This window comes from Mesocricetus auratus, unplaced genomic scaffold, assembly GCF_017639785.1.
Source record: "Mesocricetus auratus isolate SY011 unplaced genomic scaffold, BCM_Maur_2.0 Super-Scaffold_100019, whole genome shotgun sequence".
Taxonomy (NCBI): Eukaryota; Metazoa; Chordata; class Mammalia; order Rodentia; family Cricetidae; genus Mesocricetus; species Mesocricetus auratus.
The window spans coordinates 26,669,814-26,692,936 of record NW_024429200.1 but is presented as its reverse complement, the minus strand read 5'-3'; the positions used below and the strand labels follow the sequence as shown (position 1 = coordinate 26,692,936).

The window sequence follows — 23,123 nt, the reverse complement described above, 5'->3', positions numbered from 1 at the left end:
TACCCTAAAGGGAAAGATACTTAACTGTAACAACTGCTATCACATTTCCTTTTCTTTGAGAATCAATTACATATGATGGATATAAACTTAATGAGAATGTCTGCTGTTATTTGTCATGAAGAACAGGGCAGTTAACAGGAAGTCACTTGCACTCTCCAGATCTCCGGGAATGAGTTTATGACACAAAGGGACTTGACTAAATGAGATGCAAAATTCTAAAAGTCAAATTCTAAGTTGCTTCCCAGATTTCAAATTTTTTAGGAAAACACACTGAAGACCAAAAGCCTTGCCAGGAAACGGTGATGCATGCCTCTAATCCTTGCATATGGGAGGCAAAGACAGGTGGATCTCTGATTTTGAGGCTAGCCTGCTCTACAGAGCAAGTTCCAAGACAGCCAGGGCTACACAGAGAAACCCTGACTCCAAAAACAAACAAATAATAAAAAAAGCTTTTCAAATGTACAAGTAACAGACAAAGAATATTAGAAAATTTAAATTTTTTAATAAATGTGCTTTGTTCACAAAATGTGAAAAAATACAACAAACACAGACGTACATTTTCAGGTTTACTACCTCCAACCACTTTGCAACTATGATAAAACCACATGATCTGTTCACGATCCCGATGAGCCCAACCAACCACATGATTATCATCTGTTTTTGAAATACCAAATTATTTTGGAGGAATTGCTGTGAATGTGACGGGAAGTCCCTTAAATTATTCATATCCAAATGAAACAATATTTAGCGTACCCATACAATACTGAAAGGACACTATTAACTTCACTTATATAATCTGGCCCCACCAAGTGCTCATATTTCAGCATTTACACCCTGAACTGGCCTTGGGGAATATGTATTGGTGTAAGTTCTAATTTGAGTAAGCTAAGTTTACAGTAACAAATGACACAAAATCAAACATTTATACTAAGTGGTAGTAGTTCTCATAAAGAGATATTTTTAAGTACTGCTTAAAATACATCATGCATGCCTTGGAAAAAGCAGACTCAATGTCAGTAAACAATCACAAGAATTTGTAGCACCAACATTTTTGCTGTAACACAGAAACTATCTCAAAGGTCATACCAAGATCATTCTTCCAAAGCACTCTTTTCATTTACTTTCAAAGCAATTTCATTCGGTGTATTTTCTTTTTTTTTCTCTCTTAGAATTGTAATTAGTAAGTAAAACAAACAGTGTGGTAAGAGGGATGCTACCAAAACATAGTTTTGTTTGATCCTGAACACAGTGCCTTTTCAATCTTTGTCTTTTCTTTTGAGGGAACTGTAAGACATTATCCTGTAGTGCCTAAATGAAAAGATATATCAACTCTAGTAATTATGGAACTGTATGCTATTTAAAGCAAATGAGAAATTTCAAGTTACTTATGGCATATTTGAACAACCAATGTTTATTGCATTTACACAACTGACTTTTCTAAAATTAGTTATAATCATGTTACTTTCATTAATTTACCCTGTGAAACTGAACTTGAAATATTTGATATACACAATGAACCTATTTTAAAGGGTAAGTTTATGTATTTCTAAATAAAATTTGACATTCAAAGTTAACTATAGCAATTCACAATAAGCACAAAAACATCAGTTAACCAGAATAAAGAAGTGCAGTTTATGAAATTTAGGATTAACTATTGAAAATGCAAGTTTCCTTTAAAAATACACATTCGTGTGCACAAACACGTACGCGCATACATATACACACACACACACACATACACACACACCATTAACCATGAAATCTGAAACTGTTATATTTCAGTGCAAACACCTCAGTATGAGGTAATTTTAATGTAATAACCACTTGAAAAAAATCCACACAGTGGCACGCTTAAAAATGATAGTTTACATGACAATTGCTGGCTGACAAGACAATGTGGACTGCATGTTTTTAAAACTGGTTGAACTTGTCTTGTTTGGACATATAGTTCTCATTTGCTTCTGATTCAGAAACACAGAAAGGCATTTATCAATGTGGAAAGGGAAATTTCCCACAGCCAACTAATTGTTTATATAATCACAGAAAATTATCTGCTAGGGATTAGAAAGAAATTAGGGTACCAATAGGTCAAGACCATTCTATGAGATATCAGTAGAGGGATAATTTCCAAAAGGTCAATGGAATTCCAAACTTGTAGTGCAGCACCGCCTTAATGGACAGGTAAGAACCCTATCACAGCTGGTCTCAATAAACTCTTATAAGTGCAAACCCTTTCACAGAGGTGGTCTCAGTCAGTATTGAGTATTATACATTGCTCCTTGCTTAAGCACAAAATTTTGTAAATGTACTCTAAGTTTTAAAAAATAAAAATGAACTTTTACAGGTAAAATGGACTGTAACACCGAAGCCTAAATTAGTAGGAAAGTCATGGAAAATATTACTTTGGCAATGGTGTTTGCTGTACTGTGTTAATGAAATTAGAACATAACTTGGGAAATCACTCTTCCAATGTCTAATGTTTCCAAAATAAGCTTAATATTAAGATTTGTCACCCATTTCAAAAAGATCCAGGAATACCATATCATCAGATTAAACTGAGGGGAAAATATTTTCCATAATAGGTAACAATTTAAAGGAAAAGATAAGTGTACCACAAACAACTAAACCAACCTATGTGTGAAATATGTAACTTGTGAGTCATCAAAGTGCAATCTACAGCTTTCTACACATCTTAAGGTTCCTCATGGCAATGGTGTAAAGTCAACACTAGACCGAAAGGAACATACATAGTAATTTAGACTTCACAACAGCACTAAGGAGAAAAGAGGTACCTTTTTAAATCTTAATGAAAAATGCTAAAGTAACAGTGGTTTCTGCTAAGATGAAGTCACTCTGCATGGAACTGTAAGCTTCCTATATAAGAATAAATTTTGAAATCCAGAAGTAGAAAAAAATAGCAAACTCTGTAAATGTTTGCATTTCTTCTATGCAAACCAGGCTTTAAATACTGAGTTCATGTTAGTATTCTGATTAGTGTAAGCAATATGGTTTAGGAGTCTGGAATGGAAGGGCCTTTTGCTTTTATATTAACTTAACAGTAAAATGGGATCTTCTAGCTCATAGAATGGAATAGAGCTGGCTTGACTTTCTCCAGAATCTGAGTCATAAGGAGCATCGGGGAGCTCCGTGAAACCATACGCTAGTTGTTCATCTTCTATATCTGACCGGACATAGCAGGAAGGGTTAGAATACTCCTCATCTTCTACACTGTTGAAATCTTGAGGAATATATAACATCCCTGGGTAGTTCCTACTAACCAAGTCACTTGTGGTTTTAAGGGAAGTTTTCCTAAAAGCCATGAGATGCATATGAGAAAATTTGGAATACTTGAAGCGTTTAAAGCCCAGGGATTCTATAGCAATCCTCCAGCTCTTCATCATCATAGCATGCCGGTTCTGATGGGAGGAATCAGGGGTGATGATTAGCAATAAACCGTTCAGCACTAACAGCTCATGGGCTTTCTTGCAGCAAATCCATCGCTGGTAGGGTGATGGAAAATAGGAAAGGAGGAGAGAGAAAACAACCACATGGAAAAGTTCTCCAGGAAGAGAATCAATAGGATTTTTCAGCTGCTTCAGGAAAGCGTCTATAGCATCTTGTGCAAGCTGGAGAGGCTGCTGAAGCTGTAAGTTCAGGAAGTCACACTTATACACACTCTGTGGAAATAAAAACAACAACAAAGGCATATTAAGAATTTCAAAGATTGTTGCATGCATGCCTGTAATCCCAATACTCAGGACTGTATATGCTAGAAGCCAGCCTGTCTCAGAAAGGAAAAAACAACAACAACAACAAAAACAAATTCAAGAATATGTTTACCCTAATAAGTGTTGTACACAGCAATATTTAACATCTCACAGCTTTTCAACAGAATTCAGCAACCCTTTCCTTCTAATTCTATACAGATTTTCCTTTTGTTTATTATTTTTTATCTTTCTGAGACAGAGTCTCCAGTGGTCCAGGGTAACCTCAAACTTCAAAGTCAAGGCTAACTCGGGGCTCCTGAACCCTTTGTCTCCTCCTTTCAAGTATGTGGACCACCATGTATGTGTGTACCACTATATATGTACTACCATGCCCTGTGCGCAAAAAGTTAAAATTTGAGTAATTAAGTCCTCCAAATTTCTAATCATCACTCTATAGATACAAACAAATACACTCTCAAAATTAGGAAAATGTTAAAGCATCTATTTAAAATTGATACTTATTTATAATTTAATTTAGGTAAGAACATACAGGAATGATTAATTTCTAATGGTAGAAACATTAATATTTATTATCAACTGTTAGCCAAATAAGCAAAAACAAACAAACAACAAAAAAAGCCAAAAACACAAAACAAAACAGGAAAAACTTTTAAGGAGATTGTCGGAGTTGGTATATGTTACACAGTTTATAACTGAGATGTCTGTCAAAGAATGTGTACTAAAGACTTGCAAACCAGCCACTGGAACTCACGTCGTGGATGTCAGGAGTGAGGGAGGTGACTAAACAAAAAAACTAAGCATAGTGGTGGACTGGTGGGGTGATGGGTTCACGGGTGAATGGACTATTGGGAGGTGACAAAAAATGTACACGGTGCAGCCTAATTAAAGCAATGGATGCTGTCTCAGTCTCTATCTGTATCTCTGTTTGAGGAGAGTCTGCCTTGCCTCAGGCTCAGAGTGAATAAGCTAGCTGACTGCAACCTCTGACACCCTGAGACAAGAATAACTTTACCTCCAAAATTTGACTTTGTCAAGTACTTTGTCACAGTGACAGAGAGGTGACTGACAGATAATACAGAATAGAAAGAATGATGCTGACACTCTTTAAAGTTGAGTAACAGTTAAAAATGATACTGACACGACTTTTAAAAGCTAATGCCTACAATTCCTGCCTTGAAGCAAATACACATTAAATTTAATTAACACCATCAATGGCTGAGGTAAATACAACAAAGAAATATTTCATATTTGGCTGAATACTAACATGCTAAAGAAATACGGTAAGCTAAGCTCCCCAAAAGGAGGCTGGGACAGGAGAATCTCTGTATATGTTGTTCAGAGGCAAACAACTATGAATCCTAAGCAATACACTTTCCGTTGTATTGCTTCACTCTGTAACAAAGGTGTTACAAAGACATCTTTGCAACCTACAGATTTCTAAATCACAATGGTTTTACTATAGCATACGTCCAAATTCTGGCTTCCTAGATACAAAGGAGGAACAAAACAAAACAAAATAATAAAAAATAAAACATTAATATTATTTAGCTAAATGCTAAAAAATTTCAGAACCTGTATTTATTTTTGAATAGAAATAATTTACATGTTGGTATATCAGAAGTATATCTTTGCTATTTTAAGAATGTAAAGAAAGTGCTTTTCCTTTTTAAAGATACATGTAAAAAGAAAAAAATCAAGTCTGTAAATAAAACCACATACCTCTACAGCAGGTACAATATCTATGCCAACAGTTAGAAATTCTTCAAACTTCAAAAATGGATTAAAGCAGCTGCCAACATCAAGTAATCTGATCTTTCCTGAGGCTTGAAGCAACCTGAAAACAGACATACTCTTAAAAAGCAAACAGATTCACATGGAGAAGAAAGATTATCACGTAGACTATTAGCTCCTGGAAGGAGGGCTTGAAGAAATGCTGTTGATGTTGACAGTTATATTTATGCATTCTATGGCAAAATAGGAATAATCTTTAAATGAAAAGTTTCAAAGTTGTTGTAAAAAGTGAGCCTTTGTTTTCTGTTTCTTGAACTGTCTTTAATATCTGCCATACAATGGACTCTAGGAGCTGTTTGACCATTTACACTTCTGTGGTATTTCTCAGCATGAAGAAATACTCTGAAAATACCACTCTAACAGAAGAAATTAAAATACAAAAAAGGCAACTTATTATTGTGAAAATAACGTTTCTCTAAAAAAAACCCCGAAAGTGTCTGAAACCCATACAAGACATTTTGAGATCTATTGTTATATAGGGAAAAATAAGCTCAAATTAATTCTCAATAGTCAATTAGATTTCACTTTAACTTGGCTCAATGACTTAAATGAACCAAAGAAAAACAATTAATAAAATAGAATTCTTTAAAACAAAAAACTTTCTTATTGTATGCAAGTATTACTCATTTTCAAAAATAATAGAACATGAGGTAGGAAATTTAAATCATAATGGCTCTAGTTAGTAGACAATGGCCTTTTTTTTTTTGGTCCTAACCCTATAGTCTGGATAAAAACAATAATTAAAATAGTATGACTATTTCAACCTTGAACATATGTCATTTTAACTAATGTTATAATAATTTTCTCTACAAAATTTATACGGACACACTGGAAAAATAAAGGAAAGAGAACATAAACAATTTTGCAAAGACAAAATGTCGGTATTTTTTGAAAGCTAAAGTGTAGAGACTTGTCTAGCTTTGTTCTAGCATTTACTTTAGAGGGGTTTTAAAACAGATCTTACAGTGATGTTTTCGAGAAGAGATGCAATAAAGGGGTTATATATTCAGCTAAGAGCTTGACAGCCTGCCATTTTATAGAAACAGACAGTCATCTGTTTTGTTACAAATCACCTATAGTGGACTTCTCTACTAGTGCACAACACAAGATATTACCAAAATATGATTCAGTTAAAAACAAGTTTTTGTCAATAAAATGTAATTATAAGAACTTATCTGAACAGGTTATAGGAATATGGGGTAGTCTTTAAAATATGACAATAAGCTAGTTGAAGGAAGATAGAAGTCAGCAAATTCTTGTGGCATAGTTACAAAATGCTTAGTCAGAGTAAAAAGTCTAGCCGGCAATCAGAGAAGTGCCTAGCATATACTTGTGCAAATTTGAGTATTTGGATGCCATCTTCCTGCCTTAGTCCCCTAAGTGTGACAAGTACACTAGAATTATAATTCTATGTCCTAGAATGCCAATTTCTTTGACATTTAATATTAATAAACAGATCAAGCAATAAAAACATCATTGTCTTTTATTTAAAAGGAAGAAGCAACTGAATTTACTGAACTGTGTTATCCTATGTTAATATTGAGATAATGAAAATATTTGGAAAAATTAGCTTTAAAAGTGCATTAACAGTGAGGAGGTAAGTTAAGGAACAAAAGACTGTAAGTTGATATATGGCTATAAGACTGTTGGGCTACTTTCTATTTTCAGCATATTTGCTATTTCTTTTTGTTGAGCTGCAAATAATCACAAATTTCAAATTAATAACATTATACATCAGTGAGTTACTTATGAAAGCTATATACTTAATGAAGCATGCATAATGTTTTTCTTTGTATGTTAACAATAGGTCTGTATTATAAATGAAACTCAAAAAGATTCACGCTAAAACTAGAAATAACACCAAGTTATGAGGCAGTGTGAGAAAGCAGTATCAGAACTTCAATTCATCTGTGATATTTGATCAAATACCAGTGTAGCTATCATAGAGGTATTTTTTAAAGATGAGATTAATATTTATATCATTACTCTGAGTTAAGCTGACTGCCCTCTACAAATGGACAGGTTGCATCCAATCTGTTAAAAGCTAAGAGAAAAAGATAGAGCTGCCTAAAGAAAAAGAAATTTTGCCTCCAGAATGATTGCACACTCATCTCTAGCATCTCCTATTCCATGGGTTCACAGCATACTAGCTCTTCATGACAGACTACAAACCAGGCAAACCCTGTATCCATGGGGGACAATTTCTTCAAATAAATTCTTCTCACTGTATTATGTATGTATGCACATTCCATTTATTGTTTTTTTTTGTTTGGTTGTTTTTTTTTTTTTTGAGAAACATTGACTACAGTGCAATCTCAATATAATCTCTGTATGTGACAGTTGAACTTCTTATCTATTATGATTACCAAGGGGACAAAAGGGAATTCAAACCACAGAGGAATGATAGTGGAAGCCTACTGTTAGTTTCTTTCTTGCATACTATTATGTGTTGTTGTTTCCTTGTCCCCAAAGTTAGTCTGAACTATGACTTAATAAATACAATTTCTTGAAAGGAGGCTTAGTCAGCAGGAACACTGGTGATTTTTATGGATGTATAGATCTGACATTACCACTAATATGCCTATACATAAATTATTTATTGTTTTCCTCAACACAGTTGCTCTCCTTCCATACAGCCATATTTTAAAATTAATATATCTAAACCTGTATCTTAAGGTTTCCAACATGATAAACATAAAAATATTTTTCTCTGAGGCTGAATGTAGCTCACTTGCCTATCATGCCCAATGACTAGGATTTGGTTCCTAGCAATTGGAAAAAAATAAAGTGTTTTAAACTTTTAGTTCCAAAGCAACTATTTAAATTGATGTCGTGTTCTCTCTGGGTAGTTAAATGTAAGTTAGTAAAACTGGATCAACTATCATACTATTAGGGGAGGAGCTAAATAGTAGATACTGACATTAGATCATTTTTTAACAAAACAGCATTTTTTTTTTAAGAAGAGCACTTTGAGTAGTTTATTTTTCAACATTTTGATTTTTCATCTCGTTGGAACCACTTGCAATGTTTCTGGAGTTGCATCTTACTCTAAGCATTCCCAGGCATTTCACCTTACTGAATGGTACACAGACTGAAAAGATAGTCTAGGGTAACAAGAAATACAAGAGAAGAATAATATTAATTTTTTTCTGTTTCTAGCCTCAATTCATCTCCATGCTATACCAGAATTAATGCAATCATGAAATGGACATAACTGGGAACTGGGAGTGTATTTTCATATGTATGTATGTTTTCCTTACTTGATTTTTCCCTTCTTTTCAAACTTCTTCAATACAATGTTAACACTATTTTTTCAAAACAGCAAGGTTGCAAGCAAAGCAGTGATCTTATTAGACAGAATAAAATACTTGAAGATTAGAATTCATAAATTCAGTGATGCATTAGTGGACAAAGTGTAGAGAGTGAGAGACCTTAGAAAACTCAGTCTTTAATAGGATCTCTCCATCTAATCCTTCCCCTCAGGGCTCAGGGAACTCTGCTGAAAATGAGGCAGAAAGACTGTAGGAGTCAGAAGGGATGGAGGACACCAAGACTTTCTTATCCAACAGGATTGAGGCACATATAAGCTCACAGACTGTGGAAGTACACATAGGGCCTGCACAAGTCTAAGCCAGATAGGGGCACAGTGCTGAGTTGGGAGAGAAATGGACACAAGTCCCCATCCTTAGCCTAGAAACTGTCTCCAACTGATAACTGCTTGCAAAGGAAAAATTGGTTTTCTCCAATAGATGCTCACTGGGTATTTAAACCACAATTAAGGGAAGGCCCATGCCCAACAGTAGATACAGGAGATAGCCAAGATAAAATGAACTCAATGGTATTTTTGGAGGGAGTGTGTGTGTGTGTGTGTGTGTGTGTGTGTGTGTGTGTGTGTGTATGGTTTTCAAACACTACTTTTGCTTATATATTATTATGTTTTCTGATTTTGTTTTTATGGGATTTCTGTATTTGCAAATATGTGTGTCTCTGAGTCTATATGTGTTTCTTGTACTTTTTCTTGGGTTCTTTTTTCTTTTCTGTTTACTTATTTGTTTTTACCTTGTTCCTGTTTGTTTTTATCTGTTCATTATTATTATTTTAGATACATTTGTTTTCTAATAAGAGGGAGAGCAAAAGGTTGTGGATTTGGGTGGTTGGGGAGATATGCTAGGAATTGGGAAAGAAAAACCATCAACAGAATATACTGAATGAAAAAAATCTATTTTCAAAAATAAATAAAAAAAGAAAATTGGAATTTGTGTTTCTCCCTGCATACCACTGCAAATGAAACTTGTTTTTGTAGGTCTTGAAAACTGGAACAATGTCAAAGATAGCAGCTTATTTGCCATCTTAATAGAAACAGTAAAATTTATGAGTACTACTCAGAACAGAAAACTGTCCACCTCTCAGTATCATTCATATCCAGTGTGCATATAACTGAAAGTTAAAGTCAACTATCATGAATTTCATGGATTCCAAAATATGCACTAGATTACAAATTATGCACAATTTATTAGAAACGTGTTGTTTATTGTTTAAACAATGATATATAATTAGTTTTCTTCTTTTGAAATTTTTTTCTTCTAGCCATCTAACTTTCCTATTATTTCCTAACCCTTATAAATACCACTTTTCAGGACATTTTTGAGACTGCAAAGCTCATGAACTGAACTCATCACTGCAGAGTGCCTGTCCCTCCATGCTTGGCTTCCAGAAACACAGGCATAAAAACAGCCACCAGTACACAGAGCAGGTTAGTCTCTTCGCCAAGGGAAACCATTCTGTTCCAGTGTTTCCATCACTATGGAAAATGAAGCGCATCTCTACTCCAAAAACATAACCCTGAAATGCTCCTAAAGCTGAGAATCACTGCACCCTGGACATGATGCCTTAGGTGGAAAATTCCACAACTGACCTTACATGGTGAGTCCTAGTCAAAAGCATAATGTTGTTACACACAGGGTAACAATTAATTCTAGGCTATGTGTCATTAAAAAAAATGAACCTGATGTCCCACCTGGCTTCCTTTTCTAATCTATCTTGTTGGATATGTATATAATTCCTTTAAAAGAAATCAGAAATCTAAAGCACTGATGTTTCTAACCATTTAGATATCCAACCTGTGATATAGCTTTTTGGCATTATATCTATTTATTTTTAGTAATTTTATTTTTACATTCCAGAATGGGTGGCTTTTAAACCATGTAATTATACTCAGAAACTTTGATTTAATTTCATTTAACTTGAATTGCAGTTCAAGTTAAAACAAAAATTAGTTTTTCTACCAAATCACCATTGGTACTATCTACAACAAAGCACAGATTGTTTTTGTGAAAAGTACCTTGTTTTCTGTTGCTCGTTTTGGTTAGTGTTGGGCACTGAACTCGGGGCCTCAGGTAGGCTTGTCAGGTTTTCAACCACTAAGTTATGATGCTTTCAATCCCTATCAAAACCATATACTTGCAAATGACTAAGTGTACTACTTAACAACCAAAAAATGGCAATAGAGAAATATATAGCTGAAATTAAACATAAACTAAGACACCTGTAACGCCACATACATTCATCTCCTTTATATCACACTTTCTTTTTAAATATCTTAACACTTGTTTTTCCTGATTTCCCTGTTACCTAGCAGACAGCAAGAAAACATTACCTAGTTAGCAAATACTACTCTTTTAAATGATTGGAAATTTTTCATGGATTTTCTGCTCTTCAACTATAAACTTTTCAGACTGAATCTTTTCAAACAGTTATTATTTTTGTGCCTGTTTCCTACACACACACACACACACACACACACACACACAAAATACCTATAACACAGTTGAGATTAGAAAACCAATTAGTTTTGTACTTTGTATTCTCTTTCACAACTCTTGCCCTATTGCCTGAATTTCATCCTCTGTCTTTGCATAATATTAGCCTTCCTCGGTTTCTTTTCTAAATGTTACATTACACCTACACCTAGCAGTTATTTACCTATAGGCTGTGCTCCACCAGAGGGAACATGTGGATATTTGCTTTCAAATTGGCTGACCACTCAATATGCACGCTCAGTCCACTTTGTTACTGCAAATCTCATGATTTCATTTTTTCTTTATAGCTAAACAATATTCATCTTGAATGCATACATTTTCATTATTGATTCTTTTAGAGGGACATCTATTTCCTTGCTATAGTAAATAGAGGAGCAATAAACAAAATATCTCTGTGGTAGGATATGGATACTCTGGGTATATGTCTAGGAGTAGAAGAGCTGGGTTATGTGGCAGTTAATTTTAAATAAAAAATTTTAAATACAAATTTGAGGAATTTCCATAAAGTCTGAATTGATTTGCAAACCCACTAGCAATGAATCAGGGTTCTTCTTTTCTCATGTCCTCTCTGGCACTGGTCAGATTACTTGATGATAGCTATTCTATCTGGGATGAGGCAGAACCTCAAAGTAGTTTTAACTATCATTCCCCAATAACTAAGGTATAGTTCTGAATAGATTAAATTCAGTCCTGTATGCAGTGTGGACCCACCAGGACCCAAAACATAGCTCCAACCTCAAGTCCACACAGATGACCCCAGTCATCCCCAGAAGAAAACAAGGAAAACAAAAAGACAGGAGAGACATGAATGTAGGAAAAGAATACCTGCAAGAGACAGGGCAAATGGGAAGGAGGGAGAAGAGAGAGTGGGGTGAAAGCAACCAGAAGGCGTAAGGCACACATATGAAACTATTAAACTTCAAATTTAATTAATAAGGATTACAAAGGAAAATGGTCCTCATGGGGAAATAAGTATGTGATGATTAAGACTTTAATGTTACATCTTCTCTTCCATCAACCTAATTCTATAACCCACAAGACCATCTGGGCAGGAGCCTGAGGTCTATTCTGTCTTACAGTTCTGTTAATGTGTTAACGTTAGAATATTTATTTAGGTGGTTCAGGATAATGAAAAAACAGGTCACTACACATAGAGGTACATAATTAATATGTGCTGCAGTCAGCTGGGTAGAACTCTCAACCTGCATTTCCAGGTATTTCTCACTTAACCTTTCCACTTAACCATCACACTTAAAGATTGCTATTAGCCTACTAGGAACCTCCCAATTGAACTTCAAGTCAATAAAATTTGCTGTCACCCTTAAAATTGTACAAATATCTCAAGGTCAATGACATCTTAGTTGTTACAGCCAAGAATAGCCACTTAGTTTGTATTTTACTGGCAAAAACAGCAATTTGTTATTTCAAAAGAAAACACTGAAGACTCCATTCCTTGAATTATCTTTGTATAGTTTTGTGTAAGGTCTCACTAGTTTTGTGTTTACATTAGATCAAGTTACATTAACTTCCAGTAACCAAGGTAATGATTTGTTTCAGGCAGTAATCCTATATGATGCTGGGGACACAGTTCACAGAGTTATATTAAAATCTTAAAGCCTGAGATTAGTAAAATGTTTAAGTGATTTAAAAGTCTCACTAAGAAGGCACATTTAGCCTTTTATCTCAGCACTAGGGAGGCAGAGGCAAGAGGATCTCTGTGAGTTCCAGACCAGTCTGGTCTACGAAGTGAATTTCAGGTCAGCCAGGGATGTTATACAGAGAAACCCCATCTCAAAATAACCAACCAAACAAACAAACAAACAACCAACATACCAAGAAATTTATAGGCCACCAAGTTCAGTTACTGCTGCAAGGATGTACACAGACATAGGACCATGTACTGGTAGGTGGATAACCTAAGAAAAGCCATGCTCCTTAAGAAAAACTGACTTGCTTTCCACCTGCAGTCATCAACTGTCAACAGCTCTCTGGGATAAAGGCCCTTGTGAGTGTCTCAACCCACCCATGCTGGAATGCTGACTAGTTTGATCTTGTGCTGATCTTGTACAGGCAGCCACAGATGCTGTGAGTTTATGAGTACAATCATCCTGTCACATCCAGAAAACATTGACAACAGTCCTTGATCTCTGGTTCTTAGAATCGTCCTGCTCTATCTTCCATGCTGATCCTTAAGCCTTGTGGGTAGGGGGTGATCTAACAAAGTCTCATTTGGGGTTCAGCACTACAGAGTGACTTATTATTTGTACTTTGCCCAGTTGTGAAACTGTGGGTCAGCCACCACCCATTTTAATAAGAAGTTTCTCTGATGATGGGTGTGAAGGTCTGTGATTGTCAACACCAGCTAAAGTCATTTAGGAAGAATCCAAATTGAGAAAAATCTCTCCAACGTATTTGTTTGTGGGAAAGCCTGGGGCAGGGGAGAACATTTCATGATTAATCATTTATGTAGGCAGGTTCACAGCTCTCTAGAGGGCAGTTCCACTCCTAGACAGGTGGTCTTGGATGTTATAAGCAAGCAGGCTGAACAAGCCATGAGCAAGTCAGTTAGCACCATCCCCCACAGCCTCTGAGTTAGTTCCTACCTCCAGGTTCCTGCCATGACTTCAGTGATGGACTGTTACACAGAAATGGAAACTAAATAAACCATTTCTCTCTGAGTTGCTTCTGGTTATTTTGTTTTTTTATCTATATGTATAAGGACAGTATTTGGAAGGCAGTTCAATGTTTTGTCTATTTATTTATGCAGATTCAGTATGTTAGATATTAGCCAGCTAAGCAACTACTAAAAAAAAGGAAAAAATTGTCTTCCCAACTGTTAGGAATACAGTAAGTAAATGTAATTATTTCCATTATGCTTACATATAAAATCTGCAACATGTATGTTTAACCAAGATAAGCTTGGAAGATGATGACATAGATTTTTACTTAAGCATTATTTTGGCAGAACTGGCTTTAAATTTTCAAAAATTCATTGTTTTAAATCAGAACTGCTATCTTGATAATTTTGCTAAGTGTCCTGAGTAGGTATTTACAAACTTACCTAATTAGCATACAGCAAACTAAATGAGAACTTTTACATTTAGATTCAAGTGCACACATTTGCATTAATATTTTTATATACTAATACAAGGGATTGACAATTTATTCTAGTGCCAATATAGAAAAAAACAAAAGCATGAAAACACTTAATGCTGGTAAATTTGGGCAAATGAATTTAACTCAACAATCATGGGCAAGAGTCTAGAACCATCTATAGCCATCCTAGGTAGATAATCATATCGTCTTTTCTCATACATAATGTATTTAGTAACAGATACTCATATAGGACATGTATTTTTCTTAATATCTAACAGATTTGGACAATTATTTTGAGGCACACACAACAGCGAAATTTTTATGAGGCATACTATGCAAAAAGATTGTTTTATTAGCATAGAAAGAGTTTACAAAGTTCTACATGGACATAGTGTTTACTGCCCAAAAAAAATGCATGAATGCCTTACAGAAAGCTTGGGAAGAAGTGCACTTAAGATATAACCAGGTTTGAGGGACTCTTTCCCTTTTATTTATAATCTTCACATACATTTTCATATCTTCATTGTATTGGTAGTCAGGAAAATCTCTAATAGCAATTTTTAATATGATATAAGCACTATGATAAATATATAAAAAAGGTTAAACAATATTGGTGTGGTAGTTTGAATGAGGATGGGCCCCACATAGTCATATAATTGAATGTTGGGGTCCTAGTTCTTACAGTGTTAGGATAGAAAAAATACCTAGGCAGAGTCATCTTCGGGAAAGTCACTCAATGCTTAATGTCATATAACATAAATTCCAGACTTTTAAAAACCATATTGAAATACTTTAAATACTAGAAACTATATTTCCCTTTACAACTTATAGTGGACCATGTCAAAGGTTGGTTGTGATGGTTAATGTTGCCTGTCAACATGGTGGTGTCTAGAATTTCCTAGAGAACAAGCCCCTGAACCTGTCTACAGGGGATTGCCAAGAGTAGAGATCAGGTTAGTCTCTGGGCATTCCTGGAGGGGTCATCTACATTAGAGTCCCTGAGATGAGAAGACCCATCTAAGCTGTTTGCACTCCAGTACCAAGTTGAGTTCTGGACTGAGTAAAGACAGAAAGCTCACTGATGCATTAGCATTCATCCTTCTCGGATTCCCAATGGGAATGCAGAAGAGCACTGTCCTCAAGCCCATGTCTGCCCTAATCAAGAGAACTGACTGTCCCCTTGAACTGCAGCCAAAATAGGTCCTTTCTTACATCACTTTACCAGGTATTTTATCACAGCAATGAGAAAAGCAACTAAACACATCAACAAATCTATTCTTCAACAAATACCTATGAGGTTGGACAAAGTCGTGAAAAATAAACATTCCAAGGGGTTTAATGGAGAGGCAAGTAGGGTGAAGAATGTCTGTCATGAAAAGAAGTTGAATGAAGGTTAAGAGCACTGAGCATCTGTGCTATGCTACCTGGAGCTGTTCTTGTTTCTGCCCTACCTGCTTCATCAAAGGGAACCCTCAGATTCCTCCAGGAGATAGCTGGCTGTAAAGCTGCAGCAACTTTACGGCTAGATGGAGTGGAACTGGATCGGAGTGTGGGGTGGAAATTTTTATAGCATATTCTCAGTGAACAAAGTAAACTGGGTTGGAACAAGCAGGGACAGTCAACAGGCATGCTAGTCTTACATTGATATGCTAGTCTTGGTCAGGCTGAGCTTCGCACTAAAGATAAACCAGAAATTTAGCAGCAAGACCCTGAAAACCGAAGTAAACACAGAGGCACTAGATAAGCCCTCCACAAGACCATGGCTTAGAAGGCAGTGTAGAGGGCCCTCAGCCCCCTCACTCAGCGCATACACTGAAGTCATCCTGGCCCACAGTATTTGAAAACAACTTCTATCACTGCTTCACACAGCATGATAAATAAATGACCCAGAGACGGGTATTGGGGTTCAAGCTTCAAGCTGAAGCTCAGAGAAGCAAAGCAGGTGGCCACTAGCTCATATCTCTACCTCAGCTCAGATCAAAGGGGAGATCTTCAAACTGCTCCCAACTTCACTGCTCCTCAGATTCACTCAGACTGTTTTGCTCTCCTCGACATGGCTGGAGAATGAATGGCAGCTCTGAGACCTGTTCCTGTCTTATATACCTCCCTAATGCTAAGATTAAAAGCATGTGATCCGAGGTGTTGAGATCACATTTGTGTGAGCTGTTTCTTTTAGGACTGGATTAATTTTGTGTAGTCGATGTGGCCTTGAACTAACAGATCCATCTACTTCTTAATACTGAGTCCTAGGATAAAAGGTGTGTCCACCACTGCCTGATCTCTATAGTTTGAGGCTGGCTTTGCTTTCTGGATCCAAAGGCAAGCTTTAATAAATCATAAATATTATATTATATAATATATACATTATATTATATATATTAAACTGTGGTGATATAATATATAATATATCACCACAGTTTAATCAATATTCTATCAGTGTTTAATCATGCAGCTGTGGATATACAGGTATACTTAAAATAAGCAACTAAAAAAGAAGTAACATAGACATCAGCATACACAAACCACAAAAGATCAATTACATCTAGGAGAAAAGCAAAAGAGACAAAGGAAAGGAAGAAAGGAGGTAGGACAGGAGGGCGAGAAGGAGGGAGGGAGGCAGGAGAGGAGGGGAGAAGGGAGGGAGGGAGGGAGAGAAAGAGGGAAGGAGAGAGGGGGAGACAGAGACAGAGGCAGAAGCAGAGGTCCTATTCTTCGACCCCCTTCTTAGGCGAAAACCCTCAATGACAAGTTTTGTATTACATTATGGGCAATGATCAGATGCCAACAAGACACCGTAAAATATGCAAAGAAAAATGTAGAAGCAAAACAGGATGAGGCAAGAATTGCCTGAACCCAGGAATTGAAGGTCAACTGTGAAAAATAACAAGATCCCATCTCAAAAACAGAAATTTAAAAAGGATTTAGACACTTTAAAAAAATATGTTTAAAGAATGAATGAAAAATATGACAGAAGTATATAAGGGAATCTCAGAGACTACAGCTGAAGAATCATATAGCTAGAACTATATAATAGAGAACCATGTAGTAGAGCTAATGTTTTTCATGGCTACCTGTTTTGAGGTAGCTATGAGTGTTTATCCTTAGCAACATTTTATTTATTTGGCAGTATTTTCTGATTGAACCTAGGACCTCACAGATGCTGGGCAAATGCTCTATCTCTAAGCTATAGCCTTAGCCAACAACTTAAAAATACTTTAGCTTCTAAGGCACAAGATGTTTGGTAAGTCATTATAAGCTTTGCAATAACCTTAAGTTAAAAATGACTTGCTCTTTTCTAGTGAACTAATCAATGGCGTGTTGGTTTCATTTAAATAAAAGTACTCATAACTAGGTAATACTTTCAACACAGAATACAGTCAGAGTAACCAAAGATATGCTATGGTAGCATCAATAGTCCTGAAATTACTTAAGCATTTAATTTTGCTGTTATTAGCTTCTACCATTTATCAAGAATGTTTCTACAACTCTCAAGCAATTAATAAAATATTACATGACACCAAAATTTACTCTGACAATAAGATGCATAAATAGTTTTATACTAATGATTAACTGGACTACAATACTCATGAACTTGGAAATATATATATATATATATATATATATATATATATATATATATCACCAACATGCACATTTCCAATTCAACAAAAACATGATGGTGATGATGGTTGGCTAGTATTAACTTTTTTTATTTGTTATTTCTTAGTGGCTAAATACTTGAAACAGTTTAATTGGCTTTCATTACTTTGATTCTTTGTATTGGTATAAAAACTTTAATTGTCACAACAAATAGTTGTCATTGTAACATTTAATAAACCACACTTTTTTCATTTTTATAAGGACAACATACTATAGAAACACTAAGTTTTCCTATACTTAATCTACTTAACAATATTATAAATTTTCGTTTCTCAAATGTACATATACCAGAGCAAAAAATAAATGGCCTGCTACTGAGTATTGACTATTACACTATTTTACACTGTGTAAACCATTCTATTGCACTGTTCACATTAACACTGCTACCTAGGGATATGCTGACTGAAACAGACAAAGTATACTTACTCAGTTATAAATTCAGGGCTTGTAAAGCTGAGGTTTGTTAAATGACCTTCAAGTTTAGAAGACTCGTGCACGTTTAAGGCTGGAGTGGTCTTAGTGGCGAGTACAGCTCTTTTTTCATCTTTCTCAAGTGCTTTTCTCTTCCCACCATTTTGGAAATACTCTCTGCATATACTAAAAATAAAAAAAAAAGTTGTGTTTTAAAACATTAGATCTAATGAAGTAAAATAAAATTTAAAAACAACAAAAAAATCAATCTTCATTATTCAAAATGGCAAATTTTCAAATGAAAAGGTTCCATTTTAAAAAGGTCAAATATTACAGCGATGGCTACTTGTTAACTTGACTGCATGTGAACAAGTGTCTGGGTACACCCGTGAGAGATTTTTCTTGGTTGGATCATTGAGGTAAGAAGATGCACCCTCAATGCAGACCTCCCGAGGTAGGAGAACCACCTTAAATCTGGGCCACACCTCCTGCTGGCAGCCGTATAAAGGGCAGTGAAGAAAGACTTGTTCTTCGCCTGCTTCCCCTGGGCTCCCTGGCTCACCCTTCATTGGTATTAAAGCCTGCTTCTTTAGGACCCTGACATACACTGAGGACCAGCTGAGACACCCAGCCGTGTGGGCTGAACAAGACTGGATCATGCACTTTTTGTTGGTAGGACTGCTATTGCTGGATTAACTAGACAAAGCCTGTAAAGCACTCCAATAAATCCCATTTATTTATTTATTATGTATTTAGTAGATTGACTCATTCATTCTATTCTGTCAGTTCTGTTCCCCTCAAGAGCCCTGACGAATGCAATTACAATTTCAAAAACCATTACTATTGAAAAAGCAAATGTTAAACAGGTCCATTCCTGAGCCATCCTCATTAGGTAAGTTGCTTCTCTATTTGCTATCCCTTCCATCATCTATATGCTATCTGTACACAAGCCTAGCTCCATACTTGCAAGATGTGATTCCTGACCCCTTTTGTCAATCAGGTGCCACCTTTGCTGTCTGGATGAGGAGTTCTGTCTTATCCCATCATTCACCTTGTGTGCTGTCATTTTCACACCCACAGCCCTAGTTTCTGTATGCTTGTCAGGCTTTGAATCTGCCTTCTTCTTGATCCATCTTTGACTGGTGAGATGTTCGTTCGCTATTCCAGTCTTCTTTGTACCCACTGCAATCTCTATACCCACTGTCGTAGCTCCAGACCTGTGGTGAGGAGTCACCTTTGCCCGGTCCAGTTCATACCCGATCATCAGTTCTACCTTGCCTAGTTCTACTCATACAGCTCCCGCAGTAACTCAGTCTAAGGCAGGCCCAATTCTCACATCAGACACAAACCAACGAGAAAGCTCACATGCCTAGGTCAACTCACAAAATCAAAAGCAAGGCAAATGTCTTATATCAAACTCACTAGTCCTACAGAGTGCTCTGAGAACAACCTAGACGAATCCCATGACAGAATTTAGAAGAATTATATATTTTATCAAAATTCCTGTAATTTAAAGAAGAATGAGCAAATACTTCATTCAACTCCAAGAGGATAACAATAAATATCAGAGTGATGTTTAAGAAAACAAATGCACTGCCATATGGTGAAGGTAATTCAGGATATGAAAACAGAGGTCTATAAAGAGATAAAAACTATTGAAGAAAACACAAACTGAAATGAAGAGGGAATTGAAAAGCTCAATATCACAAATAGAAAGCTCAGGGGCAAGCCTTACAAATAGAAATAATCAAGAAGAATACAGAATATCAGTACGCAAAGTTAGGGTAGAGGGTCTAGATCAAACAAGTAAAGAGTATTAAAAAAAATTTAAAGCACAGGAAAGGAACATGTGAGATATGTGAGACACTATAAGGAGGGGCATCATTGGTTAATGGTATAGATCAGATCATCAACAAGACCATAGAAGAAAACTTCCCCAAACTAAGGAAAGACACACACACACACACACACACACACACACACACACACACACACACACAGTGCCCAGAGCAACAAATAGACAAGATCAGAAAAAAAAAATACCCTATGGGTGATTGCAACAAAATGAATGCAAGCTCTGCACATCATAGTTAAAACACTTAATATATAGAACAAAGAAAAAAAGTGAAAGTGGAAAGACAACAAAAGTTACACATAAAGGAAAAAACATGAGAGTGACGGTTGATTTTTCAATGAGAACTTTGAAAGCTGTCCGTCAACCTAGACTATTCTAACCAGCAAAACTATTTGCCACAGTAGAAGGAGAAAGAAAACTTCCTTGATCCAAACAGTCTAAAAAAGAATCATATCCAATTCGAATAATCTAAAAACTAATCAGAATAGTGGAAGCAACAGTTCTAAAGGATGAGAGACTAAATACAGCCACGATTCTACAAAGAAAACAAACAAAGCTATAGTTAATGAACTACAAGCACAACTAAGAACACAAACCTGCAAACAATGAAATGATTGCAAGCTACACAAACCTTTCAACAATAACTCAATCATCCCAATTCTCCAATCAAGACATAGGCTAGCTGAATGGAGTAAGAAACAAAATCCATCTTTCTATTTTCTAGAGGAAACTGAGCTTGAAAAATAGGTACCATCTTAAAATGAAAGAATGGAAAAAATATTCCAAGAAGCAAGGAGGCATAGCTATCTTAAAATGTAACAAAATATACTTCAAACTAAAAGTAATTATTTTTTATTTATTTTTATGATAAAGGTGTTCTGCTGGAATGTATGTCTGTGCAAAATATGCATGCGGGGTATAGGAAGGAAGGCATTAGATCCCCTATGATGGGAGTTGTGAGCTGCCATGTGGTTACTGGGAATTGAACCCAGGTTCTTAGGAAGAACACTCAGTGCTCTTAACCATTGTGCCATTTCTTGGCCCTGGGAAGGGGAATTAGATGAGATCTCCTGGGTAAACTGGGGGCAGAGCAGGGTGGTAAAGGGGAGGGAACGGAGGATGACAATATAAGGGAATGAGATGGTCAAGTTGGGGGAGGGACAGAGTGGGAGAGCAATGAAAGAGGCATCTTGATAGAGAGGGCCATTATAGGTTAGGGAGAAACCGGGTGCTAGGGAAATTTCCAGGAATTCACAAGGATGATCACAGTTAAGACTCCTAGCAATAGTGGAGAGGGTGCCTGAACTGGCCTTCCACTGTAATCAGATTGGTGAATACCCTAACTGTCATCAGAGTCTTCATCCAGTAATTGATAAAACCCAGATGCAGAGATCTACAACCAAGTACCCAACAGAGCTCCAGAAATCCAGTTGAAGAGAAGAAGGAGGGAAAATATGAGCAAGGGAGGTCAAGATCTTGATGGAGAAATCTACAGAGACACTTGAACCAAGCTCATGGGAGCTCATGAACTCCAGACAACCAGCTACATGGAACCCTCTGCATGTAGGAAACAGTTGTGTAGCTTGGTCTATCTGAGGGGCCCCCGATAGTAGGACCAGGATCTAACCCTGGTGCATGAACTAGCTTGTAGGAGCCTATTCCCTATGGAGGGATGCTGTGCTAGGCCTTAATGCAGGAGAAAAGGGCTTGGTCCTGCCTCAGCTTAATGGGTCAGGCTTTGTTGACCCCTCATGGGAGCCCTTACCCTGTGGAAGGAATGAATGGGGGGTGGGCTGGGGACAGGCAAGGGAGGGCAGGAGGTGAGAGGGACAGGAGGAGGGGTGGGAGGAAGAATTGTGATTATAATGTAAAATGAAATTAAAATAAATGTTAAAAAGTAATTAAGAGACAAAGATGGGAACTTCATTACAACCAAGATACCAATTAATCAAGAAAATAATACAATACCAAACATAAGTGCACCAAACTCTGATGCACCCAGTTTTATAAAAAAGTATGTAAATGGAAGTAAAGACACAAATTAACACAAACCCCAATTATAGTTAAGTAGGTGATTACAACATAGACAGAAAAACAAGCTAAATGAAAAATCTCAGAATTTAAGATATTATATCAAATGGACCCAAGAAATAACTACAGAATATTCTAGCCAAACAAAGAATATATATTCTACTCAGAAGCACAAAAAAGCTTCTGTAAAATAGAACACATCCTGGGACCAAAACCAACCTAAAAATACAGAAAATTCCATGCATCCTACCTGGCCAATAGGCAATAAAACTAAAAATTGAAGTGAACAAAACTCTAGTATGTATACAAATTTATGGAGAATAAACACGTCTCTACTGAATGATGAAGGGATCAAAGGGAAAAATAATTAAGAAAGAAATAAAAATATCCTGGAACTAAATTCAAAATAAAAAACAAGAAAACCTATGGACCACAGTAAAAGCAGCTCTAAGGGAAATGTTTATAGCCCTAGGTGCCTACATATTAAATAATTTGAAATAGCACAAATAAATGACTTAATTATGCAACTCAAAAATTTGGAAAAAGAGGAAGAAAACAAAGTGAAACCTAGAAGACAGTAAGTATTAAGAAAAACCACAATAAAAATTAATAAAGTATAAACAAACAATACAAAGAATCAATTCATTTAAGAGCTAATTCTTTGAGACGACAAGCAAGACACTCAGCCCAACTAACAGCACCAAAAGAACAGGGAAACATTATAATAGACCT

At 36.1% G+C, this 23,123-nt stretch overlaps 1 protein-coding gene across 1 annotated transcript in view; it reads right to left on the bottom strand.

The window, feature by feature from the left end:
* Positions 1 to 482: 482 nt before the first annotated feature.
* Bmt2 (base methyltransferase of 25S rRNA 2 homolog) overlaps positions 483 to 23,123 on the bottom strand; it is a 49,624-nt gene continuing 26,983 nt past the window's right edge. Inside the window, exons 3-5 of the mRNA XM_040728563.1 lie at positions 18,521 to 18,691; positions 5,448 to 5,562; positions 483 to 3,677 (exon numbers count right to left, since the gene is read on the bottom strand). Of these exons, the coding sequence (XP_040584497.1) occupies positions 3,048 to 3,677; positions 5,448 to 5,562; positions 18,521 to 18,691 (916 nt within the window). The 3' untranslated portion in view covers positions 483 to 3,047. The remainder of the gene's footprint in view (positions 3,678 to 5,447; positions 5,563 to 18,520; positions 18,692 to 23,123) is intronic.